The sequence below is a fragment of the Pan troglodytes genome, chromosome 5 (genome assembly GCF_028858775.2).
Source record: "Pan troglodytes isolate AG18354 chromosome 5, NHGRI_mPanTro3-v2.0_pri, whole genome shotgun sequence".
In the NCBI taxonomy this organism is placed as follows: domain Eukaryota; kingdom Metazoa; phylum Chordata; class Mammalia; order Primates; family Hominidae; genus Pan; species Pan troglodytes.
Window position 1 is genome coordinate 137,581,844 of NC_072403.2, and position 19,047 is coordinate 137,600,890.

General features: G+C 37.9%; 1 protein-coding gene across 4 annotated transcripts in view; it reads right to left on the reverse strand.

Moving 5' to 3' along the window:
- The window catches only part of LOC129144317 (uncharacterized), a 172,201-nt gene that overhangs the window by 130,596 nt on the left and 22,558 nt on the right, over positions 1–19,047 (reverse strand). For 3 of the 4 annotated variants that reach the window (XR_010158185.1, XR_010158186.1, XM_063813424.1), the window contains exon 2: positions 12,045–12,128. Coding sequence is in view for 1 of the 4 variants with exons in the window: in XM_063813424.1 (XP_063669494.1) it covers positions 12,045–12,128 (84 nt within the window). In the remaining 3 variants the exon portion in view is untranslated. Of the gene's footprint in view, positions 1–3,412; positions 4,619–12,044; positions 12,129–19,047 lie in introns of those variants that run through there. The other variant, XR_008548650.1, reaches the window with a different exon arrangement.

Below are 19,047 nucleotides of genomic sequence, written 5' to 3' on the forward strand. Positions count from 1 at the left end.
TACATATTCTACTTCTGTAAGCTCTAAAGTGGTAGATCTATACAGAAAACATACTGCAATATGACCATGAAAGGAAAAGAAGATAGATTCCTAAAAAAGAAAAAGAAAAAAAAAGATGATTTATCTCAGCAGCTGTAGAAATCATTTAGGTCTTCATCAGAAGTTAGGGGTTCTAGGAGGCAGATATATCCATTCTGAAGTCTACTGGTTATCAAAGACAGTCCTAACAGTTCTATCCTATTTTATTGCAAGGAAAAGGTCACAATTTAGTGAAAAACAAGGAGGTAGCATTTTCTTACCTTTCAGATTGGTGAAGATTAAAATGTCTGATAATTCCCCAAATCAGCATGAATATGTATAAACCGGTATTGTTGGAGAGAATAAGTTTTCAGAAATGCAGTTTGACTACATTTATCAAACTTTCTAATTTATATAAACAATGGCCCCACAAGTCCTTGGCTAGGAATCTATCTTAAAGAGCAAGCACAAGATATGAAAAATACCTGCCAATGAGTATCTACTGTAACATTTTTTATTTTAGCAGAATGTAGAAGAAATCTGAATATCTCACAGTATAGGAGTGGCTAAATCAATTAGAATAATCAATGCAATAGAAGAATATGCAGCCAATAAGAAGAAAAAAGAAAGTAAACCTGCCTTTTCCAGTGTCCATGGTTTTTTTTTAGTCATAGAATATGAGTCTACTTGGATAAAAAGAAAAAAAGAGAAAAGAAAACTTTTAAAGCATAGACATACCTGATCAATGTTTGTTTATACTGTACATTAAAGACTTTTGGAAATTTACATAAGAAATTATGTCTGTTGAGTGATATTAAATAATATGAATAAGAAGTGGAAATTTGAAGGGAAAACAACTTTTGCTTTTCATTTTATACCCTTTGTTCTGTTTGACTTTAAATGAGTGTATATACTCATACAATTTTTGAAAGCTAACTTGTAAGACATCAATTGTAGCTCAAAATTTTCTTATTTACTCCGCCTTTATTGAAGTACAATTTAAATATAATAAAATTCACCAATTTTAAGTGAATAATTCAATTAAGTATGACAAATGTATAGTCATGTAACCACTATCATTATCATAATATAGAATGTTTCCATCATCCCTTTACTTTTATCCTATCTGTGTCTTCATATAAAGTGGCTTTCAGCACAAAATTAAGTTTTGCTTCTCTTAATTCAATGACAATCTTTGACTTTTAATTGGAGTATTTAGACCTAAATTGTACAACATGATAGTCACTAGCCACATGTGGCTATGGAGCAATGAAATACAACTAGTATAAATTGCAATGTGATCACTTTTTTTAGATTCCACATATGAGATCTCATCAAAACAGAACTGAAAGGTGGTTACCAGAGGCTCAGGGGAGGGGAGGATGGGGAAAGAAAAGATGTTGATCAAAGGGTACAAAGTTTCAGTTAGAGTGGAGAAGTAAGTTTTAGTGATCTATTGCACTGCATGGTGACTACAGTTAATAATAATGTATTGCATATTTTGAAATTGCTAAAATAGATGTTTACCAGTCTCACCACAAGAAAATAAGTTGATGGACATGTTAATTAGCTTGATTCAATCTTTCAATAGTTTATACATAGATCAAAACATCACATTGAGAGGAGGTGGAGCAAATTGGCTGAATAGAAGCCTGCACTGATCCTCCTCCCCACAGGAACACAAAATTTAATAACAATCTACACACACACAAAAAGACACTTTCATGAGAACCAAAACTCAAATGAGTGCTCACAGTACTTGGTTTTAACTTCATATTGCTGAAAAAGGCACTGAAGAGGGTAGGAAAGGCAGTCTTGAATCACTGACACTGCCCCTCTCCCAACCCTCAGCAGCAGTTGCATGTTGCAGAGAGAGAATCTGACTGCTTGGGGAGGGAGAATGCAGGAATTGTGGGACTTTTCATTGGTACACAGTGCTGCCAATACCATGCAGAACTCAACTGGTGCCCACAGAGGGAACATTTAAACCAGCCCTAGACAGAGGGGAATCACGCATCCCAGCAGTCAAAACTTGAGTTTCAGCAAGCCTCACCACTGCAGGCTAAAGTGCTCTAAGGTCCTTATTAAACATGGAAGAAATTGAGGCCAAAATGACTGCAACTCCTAGGCAAGTCCTAGTGCTTGTGCTGGGCTTTGAGCCAGTGGACTTTGGGGGCACATGACCTAGTGAGACACCAGCAGGGGCAGCTAAGGGAGTGTTTGTGCCACCCCTCTCCCAACTCCAGGCAGTGCAGCTTGCAGCTCCAAAAGAGATCCCTTCCTTCTGTTTAAAAGAGGAGAGGGAAGAGTAAAGAAGACTTTGTCTTGAACTTGGAAACCAGCTCAGCTGCACTATGATAGCACACTGGGTAGACTCTTGAGGCCTCCATTTCAGGCCCTAGCTCCCAGATGACATTTTCTGACACACCCTGGGCCAGAAAGTAACCTGCTACCTTAAGGGGAAAGACCCAGTCCTGGCAGGATTCATCACCTGCTGACTGAAGAGTCCTTGGGTCCTGAATAATCAGCAGTGGTAGCCAGGTAGTACACAGTATGGGCCTTGAGTGAGACTCTAAGATGTGCTGGCGTCAAGTGTAGTGTAGATCTGCTGTTAGTAACTTCTTTTAACTTCGTATGTCTGAAAAAGTCTTTATCGTTGTGTTCTTGAGTAATCTTTTCACTGGCAAAGAATTTGGGGTTGACCATTTTTTCTTTCAATTTAAAGACATTGCTCCACTGTCTCCTGGCTTGCATTGTTTCCAATGATAAATTAGTGGTCACGTTTATCTTTGTTTTTCTGTATTTAATAGGTCTTTTTTCTACTAACGACTTTTAATAATTTCGATTTATTGCTGGTTTTGAGTAACTTAATGTGATTATAATGTGCCCTAGTGTGGTTGTCTTCATATTTCTTCTACTTGAGATTCATTGAGCTTCTTAGACCTATGATTTACAGTTTTCAGCAAATGTAGAGAGATTTTAGCAATTATTACTTAAAATAATTGTTCTGTCATCCAGTTACTTGGGAGTCCAATTACACCTATGTTGGATAGCTCAATTTTTTTATACTGTGTTCCATGGGAAGTGACTAATGCTTTGTTTACTTTGTAAAGTCATTTTTCTTCCTGTGCTTCATTTTGGATAGACTTTATTATGTCTTTGAGTTCACTAATTTTTTTTCTTCTATGGTGTCTAACATGCAGTAATTACTTCCACTGTACTTTCTATTTCAAATTTTTTATCTTTCAACTGTAGAAGATCCACTTTTGGGTTTTTATATTTTCCATTTCTTTCCATATTGCATTTGTATTATCCTTAATCTTTTTAAATAGATAGAGCATATTTATAATAGCAGTTTTAGTGTCTTTATCTGCTAAGTCTATCTTCTGCATGATTTCTGAGTGTGTTTTTAATGATTGATTTATTTTCTCCTTATGAGTCACATTTTCCAGTTTCTTTGAATGTCCGATAATCTTTTGTTTGCATGACAGACCTAGAAAACATTGTGTTGTTGGTTGCTGGATTTTTAAATATTCTTTTAGTATTGTAAAGCTTTTTCTGTGACAGCTACTGTGAATCAGTTTAGTTACAGTGAATTAGTTTGATTCTATCAATATTTGCTTTTATTACATGTTAGAATAGGTCTAGAGCCATTTTACTCAGGAGTTAATCTGGCTCTTTTTAAGGAATTTATCTAATGCCCATGTATCAGGAGATCTTTCCACTGTGGCTGGTAGGAACATGAACTATTCCCAGACTGTCTAAGCTCCAAAGATTGTTCTACCTGTTCTTTGCAGTGATTCCTTCCTCAGCCTGGAATCATTTTCTTCTGTGCATGCTCAGAAAAATATTCCATCAAATGCTTGAGGAAACCCTTCTGCAAATCTCTGAAATTCCTTCTCACTCTCTTACTCAATTCTCTAATTTTGTTCTGCAATTTCTAGCCAGTTTGACCTTCATGAACTACAAAATCTGTCTTCTGGATAATTCAGCAAATTATCTAGGCCTTATTTGAGTTTTCTTTCCTGGATTGCAGCCTAGATACCCTCCCAAACAGTTAATTGTAGAAATCATAGAGTTCTCCTTGTTTCCTTTGTCTTGGGCACTGTCCTGAGCTATCTGCTGACCATGTTTGAAAACCATAGTTTCATATATATTCTTGGTTTTCTAGTTGTTTATGATGGAATGTATATCCAGTCCCTGTTACTCTATAACAGCCCATACAAAAATTTATAATTTGTAAATAAAAGAAATACAGAATACTGATAACACCAAAACTAGTTTACTTTTTTATGAGACTCTAGACTTAGGTTACCTTCTGGTCATTTTTCTAAAAATCACTTATTATAGTTCTTTAGAATAACAATTAATATATACAAACTTATAGAAGAGAATATTATATCTTTTCTTCACCCCATATCTCACCATCATCCTTGTATTAGTCCATTCTCATGCTGCTATGAAGAAATACCCAAGACTGGGTAATTTATAAAGAAAAGAGGTTTAATTGACTTACAGTTCTGCATGGCTGGGGAGGCCTGAGGAAACTTACAATCACGGTGGAAGGCACCTGTTCACAGGGCGGCAGGAGAGAGAATGACTGCCAACAGAGAAAATGCCAGATGCTTATAAAACCATCAGATCTCGTGAGAACTCACTCGCTATCATGAGAACAGCATGCGGAAACCACCCCCATGATTCAGTTACTTCCCGCTGTGTTTCTCCCATGACACGTGGAGATTATGGGAACTTAAAGATGAGATTTGTGTGGGGACGCAGCCAAACCATTTTAATTCTGGATAGAAACAGTATCTACAGACAATTGCTACAACCCTATTTTCACAGTTCTTCAAAGTGCTGATTATTTTTTGTTCACCCCAGGTCTGTTCTTTATGCTTCTCTTCTTCTTTCTGCCTTCCAGTTAGTTTTAACCAATAGAAGGCCCTACCAGGAGGTCCAAGGGTAGGAGCCAATGATCCCATCCCCACACGTTCTTTTCTAGCCAAAGTCTTAGTAATAGCTGCATTCATCTATTTATGGCCAGAGCTCCTAGGAGCACTCCCTTTCCCATAGCTACCACACTTGCCAGGTTCTAAAACACTACTCTTTCTACTTGATTCTTCAGGCCTAGGGGATAAAAATGACTTGGCCTGAAAATCACATCCATTAACTGTGATTTTCTGGGTTTATCATTAGTTTTTGTTTTGCCCTACCCTCACCTCTATAAACAACTCAAAAAAAAATAATGCTCTCTTCGGCTATTTTTTTAGTGGATCATTTGTTTCCTGCTGGGGACTATGTGACCCCAGGCCACATTGTTCATGATCCACCTCTGAAATCATAAACCTAACATCCCAGTCTCTGACCACAATTTCCTATCCTTTCAGTTCTCTACTTCCCAGACTTTTAATCTGCCTGTTCTTTCTCGAATCCCTTGTCCAGTCTCTCCATCTCCTGCTCCTGTTTCTCCCAATCTTTCATCACTTTCTGGCTTTATTTTCTTCCCAATCCAGCCTACATTCTACAGCTGTTCATGTCACCCTCTCTTATGCCACTCCTTGATAGTTCTCTCTGTTTCAGTGAGTTCTGACTCAGCTTGGTTATCAAGATTTTAGAATAATCTGGGCCTTTATTTATAAAGAGCTGGATATTAGTAGGATAACCATTGACCAACCAGGTTGCTTTTGAGAGTGAAAAGAGCTCTTAATTATTGTACCAGGACAACAGGACAGTCCCAGATAAACTGGGCATATGACCACCTATCTCTCAAGTCATTCAAGAGCTATCCTAACTCTAGAATGCTGTGTTATACATGTTAAAACGGATCTCAGATTTTTCTAGAGTCTCAAGCTTGCTGATTACAGTATGTTCTGCTTAGTAAACATAACAAAACATTTGGGAAAAATAAAAAGAAGCATAATAAAACAAAGACATTGAGGTGGAAGCTGTGAACAGTAAAGACCGTACCAAAAAAAGAAGATTCACAAAACATGCTTCCTTCCAAACATTAGGCTCATCAGACAGTTGCATGAAAGGAAAGGCCCTGATTTTTATGACAAGCAAGTAGAAGCAAACCCACAGAACAATCTATCCATTTGGGTATAAATGGAAAATCTAGTGCCCTCCTGCCTTCTTGTCCATTTGGGTATAAATGGAAAATCTAGTGCCCTCCTGCCTTCTTGTCCTTTCACTTCCATTTTCAGTTTTCATTTTCACACCCCACAGAAGCTGATGCTGTGCCCTATGCACTGACTCCTATCCCACAACAAAAAGACTTCCCCAACTGAATAGGCATGGTTGCCATGGCAGCTAGGGGGTCATAAACTCCTGAGCTGTGGGTCCTGGCACAATTCCACGCACCAGGATGCAAATCAGTCCCTTTATCTAATTAGTAGCCTTACAAATAGCCACCTGCCCCAAAGCTTAACCATTAAAGATGCAATATTGGCTGAATAGCTTGAGACCAGAGGTGAGGATATCAGAAAACTGAAAGCTGATCTGAGTGAGGCCCTATCTCTCCTGGCTACTGACACCTGTGAGCCCTAGCCCACCCACATAGCAGGAGTTCAGAAGAAGACCAAGAACAAATCACTTCTGTCTTCTTTTCGTGACTCACCTTGGGTGTCTTCTGATGCACTGGCCTCCCAGAAGCTGGGCCTGCTGACCTCTGTCTAAAGGACCTGGTTCATCATTCCTGCTTAGATGCCCAACCCTTCCCTGCCTGAGAACTTCCTCCCTGAGAAGTCCAGCCCTGTCTCTCTCTCTCTAGAACTTCATCAACTGCCCTGGCCTGTTGTAGTTCACTACCTGGTCTGGATCCTTCAGAACTATCTCTTGATTTACTCCAAAGACTGACTACTCTGTGACTTGATTAAATGCTAAAACTTTCTCTTGCTAGTGAGACTATATCCCAGATTCAAATTATTTAGATGTTTTTCAGGTTCATCTCTTTTCCTTCCAGTAAAGAATTCTAAAAACAAACACCACAATTATTTTTTCAACATTCCCTATATAGAGGCAAATATCCTCCTACATTTATTTTACAGATAATGATTAACTGAAACTTTAAAAAAAAGTGACACCAATGCACTCTGAAAGTGTACAATGTGGTGAATCTGCCTTTTGCATCCTGAGCTGAATTCCAAAAATGCTATTAAGTGTAGGCAAAAGGTGAAAGCAGAGAATGGGGGAAGAGTCCAGCTTCAATTTTACAGTTGATGCTGTGGCGCCACCTTTGAGTGTTTCTATCCATTATGAGATAAAAAAAGAGGACTCTAATGTGATATATCTACCTTCTGAAATTAAAATATACTAAAAATCTCACCCAATTTTCTCCTTTATGCTGAGTATTTGTTCTATATATACATAAGTACATGTCTCACTATAATTTTATTGTCATGTAATAACTTTGAAATGTTTCCTTTTTATTGTTATACTATGGTTTATGACAATGAATAGCCAATAGAAACTAATTAAAGTAGGAAATAATGATCCTTACTATGCTGGCAACAATTCAGTAAAAAAAACTATAGAAAAAAACTTACAGGTAGAAAATCTTTACAAAGTATTTTCATCTATTCTTTTGTTAATGCAAGCTATGGTTTTCTTTTGCTTCACTATCAGATTATTCCCTCTGGTTTGAAATGATATCAAGCAGCAGGGCTTCTTATATTTCCTTAGAGATGCTATTCCAGAGGTTAGCAGATCTAGCCAATATGGGCTACTTGATATTCAGCTATAGCCTCTTTTCTTGACATTTTCATTGTTCTTATTTATTAATTCATATTTTTAAATAAAATATCTTCAATGCCTATGAAAAGAAGTGTTTTGAATATGTGTAAGCAAAAGTGAAGCCAGGTCAACATTCCCTCCCTGCCCACTGTGACTTCTCAGGCCATTCCAGGAACAACCAGATTAAATACCTGTGCTCTGAACCAAAGCCCAAAGGCCATTGTTTAGGTTTCTTTTGAGAAGAGGAGGAACTACAATCTCAAAAACAAGAGCTATCTTTGTGAAAATTTCTACTTTTCTTCTCTAAGCCTCTTAAGTGAGAGTTATTAATCAATCACCACCATATTCAACATAGGTTGAAATATTTGTGCATTTATCTTCTTGGCCACTCTCTAAGAATTTTTACCTGGGGTTCAATGTAATCTTATTAAACAAAAGTTTTCAGTGCATAAGGAGGTGATGCCTTTCTGATGTGAAACATCTGATTGCTTTCCAGACTGTAAATTCTAGGAAAGTAGGGACAGTCCATTTCTATTTTTTCTTTTCCTTTTTGTTCCCCCCACAAGCTGGAGTGCAGTTGGTTGACAGAACGAGTCACTGCAGCTTTGACCTCCTAGGCTCAAGCAATCTTCCCACCTTGGCATCCCAGTAGATGGGACCACAGGCACACGTCACCATGCTGGGATAATTTTGATTTTCAGTAGAGACACGGTCTTGTTAGGTTGTGCAGGCTGGTCTCGAATTCCAGAGCTCAAGCAACCCTCCTACCTGGGCCTCTCAATGTGTTGGGATTACAGGTGTGAGCCACCATTCTTGGCCCAGGACAGTTCATTTATTAATCTCCATTTCATTCTTGTAAGCAGATGTTTATAACAGGGACAAAGTGTTCAATGACCTCTTCATTGTTTAGGTACGATGAAGAATAGCAAGTTAAAATTCTGTGGCTTTTGAGAATTAAAAAATTACCACTTATATTCCCAGTAACCTCTTAATAATATAAGCCATATTATCATCAATTAATGGGGAAAACAGTGTTTGGGCTTCATACAATAATGAAAAAGATATGCTCACTGAACCTGTTACTTTAAAAATTAATGAAAATAAAAATTTCCCCAACAACCATTATACTGAAAGGACACTCAATTTGAAACTTGTTGAGTTATTCAGAGGCAGTTGTGTAAGCCTAAAATTCATCACTCAGAAACACCTGAGATAATGTAATTTCTCATGTAAGTGGTCTTTGGGATGTAGCTTTTGACTTAAAGATGAACTTCACAACTTGACAAATTTATTTTTTATTATTATTATTAAACAGAATTTTTTTCTCCAGACTGTCTCATCCTCCTCTGCAAATCCCACAGAAAGGACACAGTAGAGTGGGCAAGAATGCAAAGAAGGTCTGTGGTTTGGAACTGGCCCAAGCCGAACTAAACTTTTCTAAATATACATTAAACTGTCAACAAAGAGCACCGTGACCCACAGCCTGAATAAAGGGAAAGCCCCAAGGCCCTCTGAAGCCACTAGTTCTGTGAGTTGTTTTAGGGAGAAGACAGACAACCAAGGATTATTTACCTTATTAGACTGTGCCCATCCAAGCCCAGGTAAAACTTTTTGATGAGCAGAAAACTGGAATTATTTCCCTTTCTCTATCCTGGATTGAGTGTGAATTCCCCAGAGAAACTTGGCTTTGAGAGCACTAGCTGGACATATAGGGGTCCATTTCCAATCTGCTCTGAGAAGGGCCCTGTCTTCATCCTAAAGGAAGGCTTTAGAAAACTGTTATCTAAGATCTAGGATTGAAGATGGTGAGAACCTGAGGCTGAGCAATTGGCCCCAATTCTTCCTGAAGCATTATCTGAGACAGCCAGCCTAGCCTGTGGTTTTTGACCCCTGGCAGAAGAGTGGAGAGAGGGAAGAAGAAAGAAGGAAGCTGAAGACAACTTCCTGCTCAAGACCAACCCATCTCCCCTCATTCTGGGGTGACCAATTGAGAAAACGATGATATCTCCCTTACTCTCATCTGTTTCCAAAGGCTTTGCTTCATCTACCAAAAAACTGTGTGAGTGAGAACCATCTACCCTCATGTGCTTATTAAGCTCTTAGAGTCATTCTCTGGTGACTATATTGATTCATTTATTTGTACTCTAGGAACATAAAACAATATGGCATTATTGACACAGAAAACAAAGAATAGACAGATAGCATACAGCTGAACAACTTTAATTACCAGGGTTCCAGTGTCTGTTTAACTAGCTGTGTAAATATGAGTATTTGAATTAATTTTTCTAGGATCAGTTTCCTTACTTCTAAATGAGAAAGACGGGGCCAAAAGTTCTTAACCTTACTTCTGGCTTTACAACTGAATGGTTCTCTATTCCTAATAATGAGTTCCTTTTTTTTTTTTTTTTTTCTGAGACGAAGTCTCACTCTGTCACCAGGCTGGAGTGCAGTGGCACAATCTCGCTCACTGCAACCTCTGCCTCCCGGGTTCAAGCGATTCTCCTGCCTCAGCCTCACGAGTAGCTGGGACTACACGCGCCTGCCACCATACCCAGCTAATTTTTGTATTTTTAGTAGAGACGGGGTTTCACCATGTTGGCCAGGATGGTCTCGATCTCTTGACCTCGTGATCCGCGGGCCTCGGCCTCCCAAAGTGCCGAGATTACAGGCGTGAGCCACCGAGCCTGGCCCTAATAATGAGTTCTTATGAATGGTATATGTAAGCCAAATAGAAAGCATGCTAATAGCTAAGAAGGAATCGTGAAGGATAATGAGAATTTGCTGCCTTTTCTAGTCATTCTAGAGGAATTTATAAATAAATAAAATGGTTTGATATGTAAGAATGTCTGCTGAGCCAAACAGTGCACACTTCTTAGACATAAGTTGTAGCCAAGGCAATAAAGCTTAAGGATGGAATAGAAGCATTAAGGAAAATTTTCCTAGAAAGGAAAAAAATGGAGGCAGAAAGGGTGGGAAAGGCAGACAGAAGTCAACTCATAGGAAGCAGAGAGATAAAGAGCTTTGAAATATAATGTGAGGACCTAGACATATTTGAGAAGAGAGGTACTGGTCAAAACAAAGGACAGAGATGGCAGAAGCCCACAGGAAACTTATGGCCAATGGTAGCAGTCAGTGAGGATGAGTAGGGTAGTAATAATATATTATAACTAATTACTGCCATTTATTGATCACTTACTATTAAAATTATTTGTTAGGAAATTTATAAATACCTTGTCTCCTTTCTAGAACTCTCTCCAAAGGATATGGTCATATTCATCATATAGATAAGTAAACTAAGGCTCAGGAAAAATGACTTCCTCAAGGGCAAACCCAGGTCTGTCTGTGCTATTTTTACTATACCGTTGCTATTTGTCCATGAACAGGAAAAACCCTCAACTAGGGCCTTGAGCAATCAAGAATTATTGGAAGGAAAAATCGTTACAGGTAACCACGGATAAATCAGATGGAACAATCACTCTTTGAGCAAAGGGATTGTGTCCTCTTTATCTGCGTGTTCCCTGCATTTAGCCCAGGGTCTAGCAACTTGTGATAGACAAAGATGTGTTAGATCCCCCTTCAAAAAAGGACTTGCTGCTCAGCTGCTGGGGTGCAGTCAGCCTCCAGCCTCCAATCAGCTCTGTAAGAGCTGGCCTCAGCTGTAAATAAAAACTGCTTCATTTCAGGTCATGCTGGTATCCAATAACTGAGAAAGGAGTTGGGGGTAGGGGCAAAGAGGGGAGAGTGAAGGGGACAAAGGCCTGAAGCTAATCAGGGACCCCTCTGATGGCCAATTCTGACTCCAGAGCTCCCTATCAAGTGGGCCAAGTTCTTCTCAGCCCTACTCTGGATAGTGACTTCTCCCTTGGCCCAATTCTGTCTCTACCCACTTCTTTTCACAGGTGTTGATCCCTAATCAATATCCGGCACCCCGCATTCCATCTCGGTGACTGCTTCCAGAAAACACAAGCTGTGACATGCCCATTATGTACTCAATAAATCTTTAATAATTGAGTGGATAGAGTGATGTGAGTTGAGAAGCATTATTAAAGATTATTTTCCCAAAAATAAACAAAAAAAAATGTGCCCATTGGCTGGTGACTAGAATTCTACAATTAGAGGTTTATTCCTTTGTCTTAATGCTTCTGCTTTTGTAAATACCCCCGTAATAAATGCATGTTAAGTTTATTAGACACCTATTCCCCAGTGTAAACAAAGTCCTGGAAGCACATTCTAACAGGAAGAGAGAGGGAAAAAAGTATGAGAGCACCGATGGACAAACATCAGGAGCAAGTTACCTGGATTCAGTCCTGGTTCCACCACTTGCTAGATCTGTGTCATTAGACCAATCAATTGACCTCTCTGTGCCTCCGTTTTTGTTCCTGTAAAATGGGAACAATAACTGTAACTACTTCCAAGTATTGTTATGATAATTGAATGAGTTAAAATATAAAAATGTTAGAGACTAGTGAATATGAGACTAGTCAATGAATGTCTAGTGGAGACAAGAAAAAGTGAACAAAATTATACAAGTGCTATTAATAATACAGTCAGATTTATATATTTTTTCCATCACACTGACCTCCAATCCAGGTTGGGAAATGGGTTTTTTAAATCTCTTGCGTGTTTTCCATCACTTGAACTACCATATTGTTTTACAATTATTTGTCTTGTGTCTACTGCCACCCTTACCTCACCACTGTGAGATCCTTAGAGGTAAAATATTCTATCTTATTCATCCTTATATCCCCTTCCATTCATCCATTTATTCTTTTTTTCTAATTTTTAAGTTCATAGGTACATGTACAGGTTTGTTACATAGATAAACTTGTGTCACGTGGATTTGTTGTATGGATTATTTCATCACCTAGGTATTAACTCTAGTACCCATTAGTTATTTTTCCTGATCCTCTCCCTCCTCCCACTCACTACCCTCCAGTAGGCCCCAGTGTGCGTCATTCCCCTCTATGTGTCCATGTGTTCTCATCACTTAGCTCCCACTTGTAAGTGAAAATATGTGGTGTTTGGTTTTCTGTTCCTGTGTTAGTTCGGTAAGGATAATGACCTCCAGCTCCATCCATGTCCCTGCAAAGGACATGATATCATTCTTTTTTATGGCTGCATGGTATTCCATGGTGTATATGCACCACATTTTCTTTATTCAGTCTATCATTAATTCATATGTTCATTCATTAAATAAATATTAAGTGCACATCGTGGACTAGACCCTCCTCTGGCATTGGAATAACACAGTAAACAAAGTTCCTGCTCTCTTGGAGCTTATATGTGGAGCATTTTTATGGACAATAATAAAATACATAAATATTCGTGAGATTATCCAGTGAAAAGTACTGTAGAAAATTATTCCTGTGCAAGGCTCAGAGTAGATTTTCAATAAATTTTGGTTAAATTAATGCATTTGTCCAAAAGAAAAGAGAAATAAGAGCCAAAATGCTAATAAAAGACATTTGTGTTGTTCCCTCTGCTCGATGCAGAATGAAAGAGCTCTGCAGGAAACAGCAGGCTGGGATGGGGGGATTTTTTTTTACCTTTTACAGCTCAGCCCTTCAGAAGTTGAGTAAAGTGAAGCCAAGTTAGCCAAACACAGAGGGGCAAAACATGGGATCATTTCAAGGTAAACATTATTTCCTTATATGTACTACTATAGTGCTGCTTGCACAAAAATTTTTACTCTCTTTTTTTCACGCCTGTGATAATAGAAAGATTCCATCACAGCAGCATAAAAGCTCAAACTTTCCAGTGAATCTTTTGACTAATTATTATTGTTGCAATAACAGGCAAACATGGCATACCCATTCCAGTCACCATAGTGCCGCTCTCATTCTCACTCTTCAGGTCTTTTATAGTATTGTTTTGAGTATTTCTTTAAGAAAATTAAATTGGCACATCCACTCTCACATGCAACAATTCACAAATTCAGCCTATCCTTAGTCACCTGAATTAGTGAAGGAAAATATCTCCTACCATTGATTGAACAGTTAAATAACATTAAACTGCTTCAGAATTTTTTTTTAATTGAGATAGAGTTTCACTCTTTGTTGCCCAGGCTGGAGTGCAATGGCGTGATCTTGGCTCACCGCAACCTCTGCCTCCCGGGTTCAAGTGATTCTCCTGCCTCAGCCTCCCAAGTAGCTGGGATTACAGGTGTGCACCACCATGCCCAGCTAATTTTGTATTTTTAGTGGAGATGGGGTTTCTCCATGTTGGTCAGGCTGGTCTTGATCTCCTGACCTCAGGTGATCCACCCGCCTTGGCCTCCCAAAGTGCTGGGATTACAGGCATGAGCCACTGTGCCTGGCCAGAATATTTTTAGTCTATTCATATAAATACCTTGATATAGAGAAGCTCTTTAAAAAATTTTTTCCTTTAATGTCGCTCCCCTGAGAATGGCCTTAAAATTTAAACATAGTTTCCAAAATACAGTGTATTTGTTTCTATTCAGAAAATTGTATAGGTTTTAAATTAGAGTGTCTTATCCAAAGCACATGAGATTGGAAGAAGGCAAAAACACTCTAAAGATCTTGTGCATACCCATAGCTGCTCTGTTCTCACTGTTGGAGCAATAGAAGGTGATGCTTTTGTTATCTTATTTATCCTCAAAATCCTGTCCAACTCTCTATATCCATCCTTATCATGACCACACCATCACCCCTATGTCATTCCCTATCCATCCAATATCTCCTTCCATAAATGCACATCTTTGCTCCCTCTTCCATGATACCAGGTGTTGAAAGGGGAAAAAAGTTATTTATTTCCTAATTCTATACTCTGTTATTTAAAATCCCTCCCCTTTTACCCTTCTTCTCACCCACTCACCACATCTCCAACTCACCTTTGACCACCACACTTCCCTTGCCATTTCATTACTAACTTGGCCCAAGTCAGAGGAGTGATTCATGGAATCATAAAACTCAGAGTAGAAGAGACCTTAAAGGTCAGCTAATTCAATCACCCAACTAAGTGGAAAATCCAGCTCTTATATTTATTCTTTCTTCCTTGACTTCCCAAATTCAATTGCAAACATTAGACCAGTGTCTATAGTTGTTAGGAAACTTTCTGAGTTGGATATTTTTTTAACCACGGTAAATTCCCCTCTCTCTGAGATGGCTTAGCTAGAGAGAGTCCTGTGAATGGTAAACAATGAATTACAGATAAGGAAATTTCCAAGTAGAGAATCAATGATTTTGAAACCTACAATTCCCTGAACATAGAGTTGATCACTCTAAAATAATGTTCAAAGGTGAGCATATTTATTTCATAAATATTCAATTTATTCCATGGGATAACTAAGTATTATTCTATTAAACAGCATTGTCATAATAGAAAGCACACAGGTAGACCCAAAAGATAGTTTATAATAAAAGTGCCCCTCAAGGGTCCAGAAAAAATACAGACTTTTAAATAATGGTGCTGAGACAACTGGCTAGCCATTTAGAAAATGATTAGATCTTTACCTGATATCATAAGAATAAATTTCAAATAAATTAAATATCTAAATGTTAAAAAAATGAAATTCTGAAAGTACCAGAAGAAAACATGAAGGGATTTCTTTTTAACATGAGTGTAGGCAAAAGCTTTCTAATGTCTCAAAATCCAGATGCAATTTAAAAAACACTGATAAGTATGACTATCTAATTTTTAAATAGCATGACAAAAAAAAACATAAAAAAGCAAAATCAAAAGACAATCAAAGAACTAGAAGAAAATATCTGCAACATATATCATTCATACATATATAAAACCAAAGGCAAAAAGGTTTAATAAGATAAATAGGATGCGGCATTATTCACAATAGCAAAGACTTGGAACCAACCCAAATGTCCAACAATGATAGACTGGATTAAGAAAATGTGGCACATATACACCATGGAATACTATGCAGCCATAAAAAATGATGAGTTCATGTCCTTTGTAGGGACATGGATGAAACTGGAAACCATCATTCTCAGTAAACTATCGCAAGAACAAAAAACCAAACACCGCATATTCACACTCATAGGTGGGAATTGAACAATGAGATCACATGGACACAGGAAGGGGAATATCACACTCTGGGGACTGTGGTGGGGAGGGGGAAGGGACAGCATTGGGAGATATACCTCATGCTAGATGACGAGTTAATGGGTGCAGCGCACCAGCATGGCACATGTATACATATGTAACTAACCTGCACAGTGTGCACATGTACCCTAAAACTTAAAGTATAATTAAAAAAAAAAAAGAAAAAAGAAATGCCAAAAAATATATATATATAAAAAAAAAAGATAAATAGGATAAATGTTAGTTAAAATCACAATGAGATAATATTTCTCATCTATCATATAGTAATTATAGGTGAGGTGCTCTCATACATTGTTGGTGGGTATGCACAAAAATCTTTATGGACAGGGATTTGCAATGTCTAACAAAATGGCATATGTTTACCTTTTGACCCAGCAATCCTACTTCTAGGAATTTACCTTGAAAATATACCTCCAACAACACAAAAATATGTCTGCACAATATTATTCAAATTATTTATTGCAGTATTGGTTATAATGGTAAAATATTGGGAACAACATACATGCCCATTTATAGGAGAGCAGTGACATAAACTATGGTATATCCACACAACGGAGTACTACACAATTATAAAAAAAGAATGAGTAAGATCGGCTGGGCACGGTGGATCACACCTGTAATCCCAGCACTTCGGGAGGCCGAGGCAGGCAGATTGCCTGAGGTCAGGAGTTCAAGACCAGCCTGGCCAACATGGCAAAACCTCGTCTCTACTAAAAATACAAAAATTAGCCAGGCATGTTGGCAGGAGCCTGTAATCCCAGCTACTCGGGAGGCTGAGGTGGGAGAATCACTTGAACCCAGGAGGTGGAGGTTGCAGTGAGCCAAGATAGCACCATTGCACTCCAGAGCCTGGGCAAAAAGAGCAAGACTTTGTCTCAAAAAAAAAAAAAAAAAAAAAGAATGAGTAAGATCTTTATGAACTAATATGGAATGACTTCCAGAATATATTGTTAGTTGAAAGAAGTAAAGCATATCTATAGTAAGCTATTTTTATGTAAGAAAAAGAGGAATTTAGAAAATACACATATGCCTAAAGGCAGATACAGCAAAAACTAAGTAAAAAGAATAATAGGGAACGGTGGAAAATGACACCCCTTTTTATATAATCCTGACTTGTAAACCGTTTAATGTTTCACACGCTGAAGAAGGTAAAGATGGGGGAGAGACCTCAAAAAGGGAACATAAACAGGCCAGGCGCGATTGCTCACACCTGTAATCCTAGCACTTTGGCAGGCCAAGGCAGGTGGATCGCTTGAGGTCAGGAGTTCGAGACAAGCCTGGGCAACATGGCAAAACCGCGTCTCTACAAAAAATACAAAAATAGCTGAGTGTGACGGGGTGCCCCTATAGTCCAGCTACTTGAGGGGCTAAGGTGGGAGGATTGCTTGAACCTGGGAGATCAAGGCTGCAGTGAGCTGAGATCGTGCCACTGCACCCCAGCCTGGGTGACACAGTGAGACTCTGTCTCAAAAAAAAAAAAAAAAAAACGAAAGGAACATAAACAAATGAATGAACCAAATGGGACCAGGGAGGGCTAACTCAAGGTACTTTTGAGCGGAATATTTGGACTGTATACCTTCAGGCTAAAGACAAAAAGAATTGATAACAATTACAGAAAAAAAAAAAAAAAAAAAAAACAATTACAGAAGTCCAATCAGTGGGTTTTTTCTCACAGGCATATGAGTTATCAATTTTGAAACTACATTCTGTATATGCCAGGATTAGGCAAATAAGTAAATATATTACAATCAATGGGAGTCAGCTTTCTCACTGTCAAAAGTGATACAAATATGAACAGGAGGAAGGCTTTGATCTCTGTGGCTTTGACTAGAAATTGGAGGTATTAGTACGAACTTAAGATTATACATTTTGTTTCTGTGTGTGTGTGTGTGTGTTGTGTAATTCCATTTCCCAGCTCTGTCTGCTGAGAAGGCCTAGAAGAAAAGACACTCATACTCCCCTTAAAATATATCCAGGGCAGGGAAAGTACAACTTGAGTCTGGAATATCTTTTTGTGCCGGAAAGTAAGAAAGTGCTCAAAGACACCAACATGGCACATGTATGCATATGCAACAAACCTGCACATTGTGCACATGTACCCTAGAACTTAAAGTATAATAATAAAAAAAAGAAAAATAATAAGCCAAAAAAAAGAAAGTGTTCAAAGAATTGTGGGTACATAAGAAAAAGCCAAAAAGCCATGTTAAAGGGCTTCCCATTAGTCAAATCTTGGAAATTTGAGCATCAAAATAATAATGACAGTAACTGATTATAACTCATTGAATAAAATAAGAATCCGTAAGTTCATAATGAGCTACCTACACACACACACATACATACATGCCTATAAAAGAAGAGAAAGCTCCTTCTTACAGTACAAAGCAAATTAATAAATATGAAAAGAATGATGAACTTGTAAAGTCATCATTTAGCAACGATGGTTGTAATAATTGATTCAGACAAGAATCATTCATGGATGCTAAACTAGAATGTGTAAATTTGATGAGCAACAGGATATCTACATAGTCTCAAAGTTTCTCTCTCAAATATGTATTAATTGCAATGGAAAAAAAATAGTAGTAACTATTTAGTGGAGAAATCTGGCAGAAACCACCTTAACCAAATGATTAAACATCATCAGTAATGGTACCTTTCAATATCGTGTACCTTCTAAGACAAGGCACTGAGAAGGGCACAGCATTACTTCTGTGGAATTCCTGCCAAAATGTGTAACCTGAATCTAATTACGAGGAAACATCAGACAAATTCAAATTGAGGAACACTCTACAATATAGCTGGCTGTACACTTCCAAAATGTCAGTACCATAAAACACAAGGAAAGATTGAGGAATTATTCCAGGTTAAAGGAGACCAAACTTAATGCAATGTGTAATCCGTTGTTGTTGTCATTTGTGTTTGTTGTTTATAAAAGGGAATTATTGGAACAAGTTGAAAAATCTGTGTAACAGTCATGTATTAATGTTAATTTTCTGATTTTAATATTACACTTGGTTATATAAAAGAAGGTTCTTGATTTTAGGATATAGACCTGAAAAATTTACAGGTAAGTGGCATCATGTCAGCAACTTTTAATTTTCATCTTTTTGAGAACGTACAGGTCTGAAATTATGTGAGCATAAAAATTTTAAAGAAAGAAACTATATTATCTTCATGTGGTTGATTTCCTTCACTATGTATTTGGCAGTTATCACGTGCTCT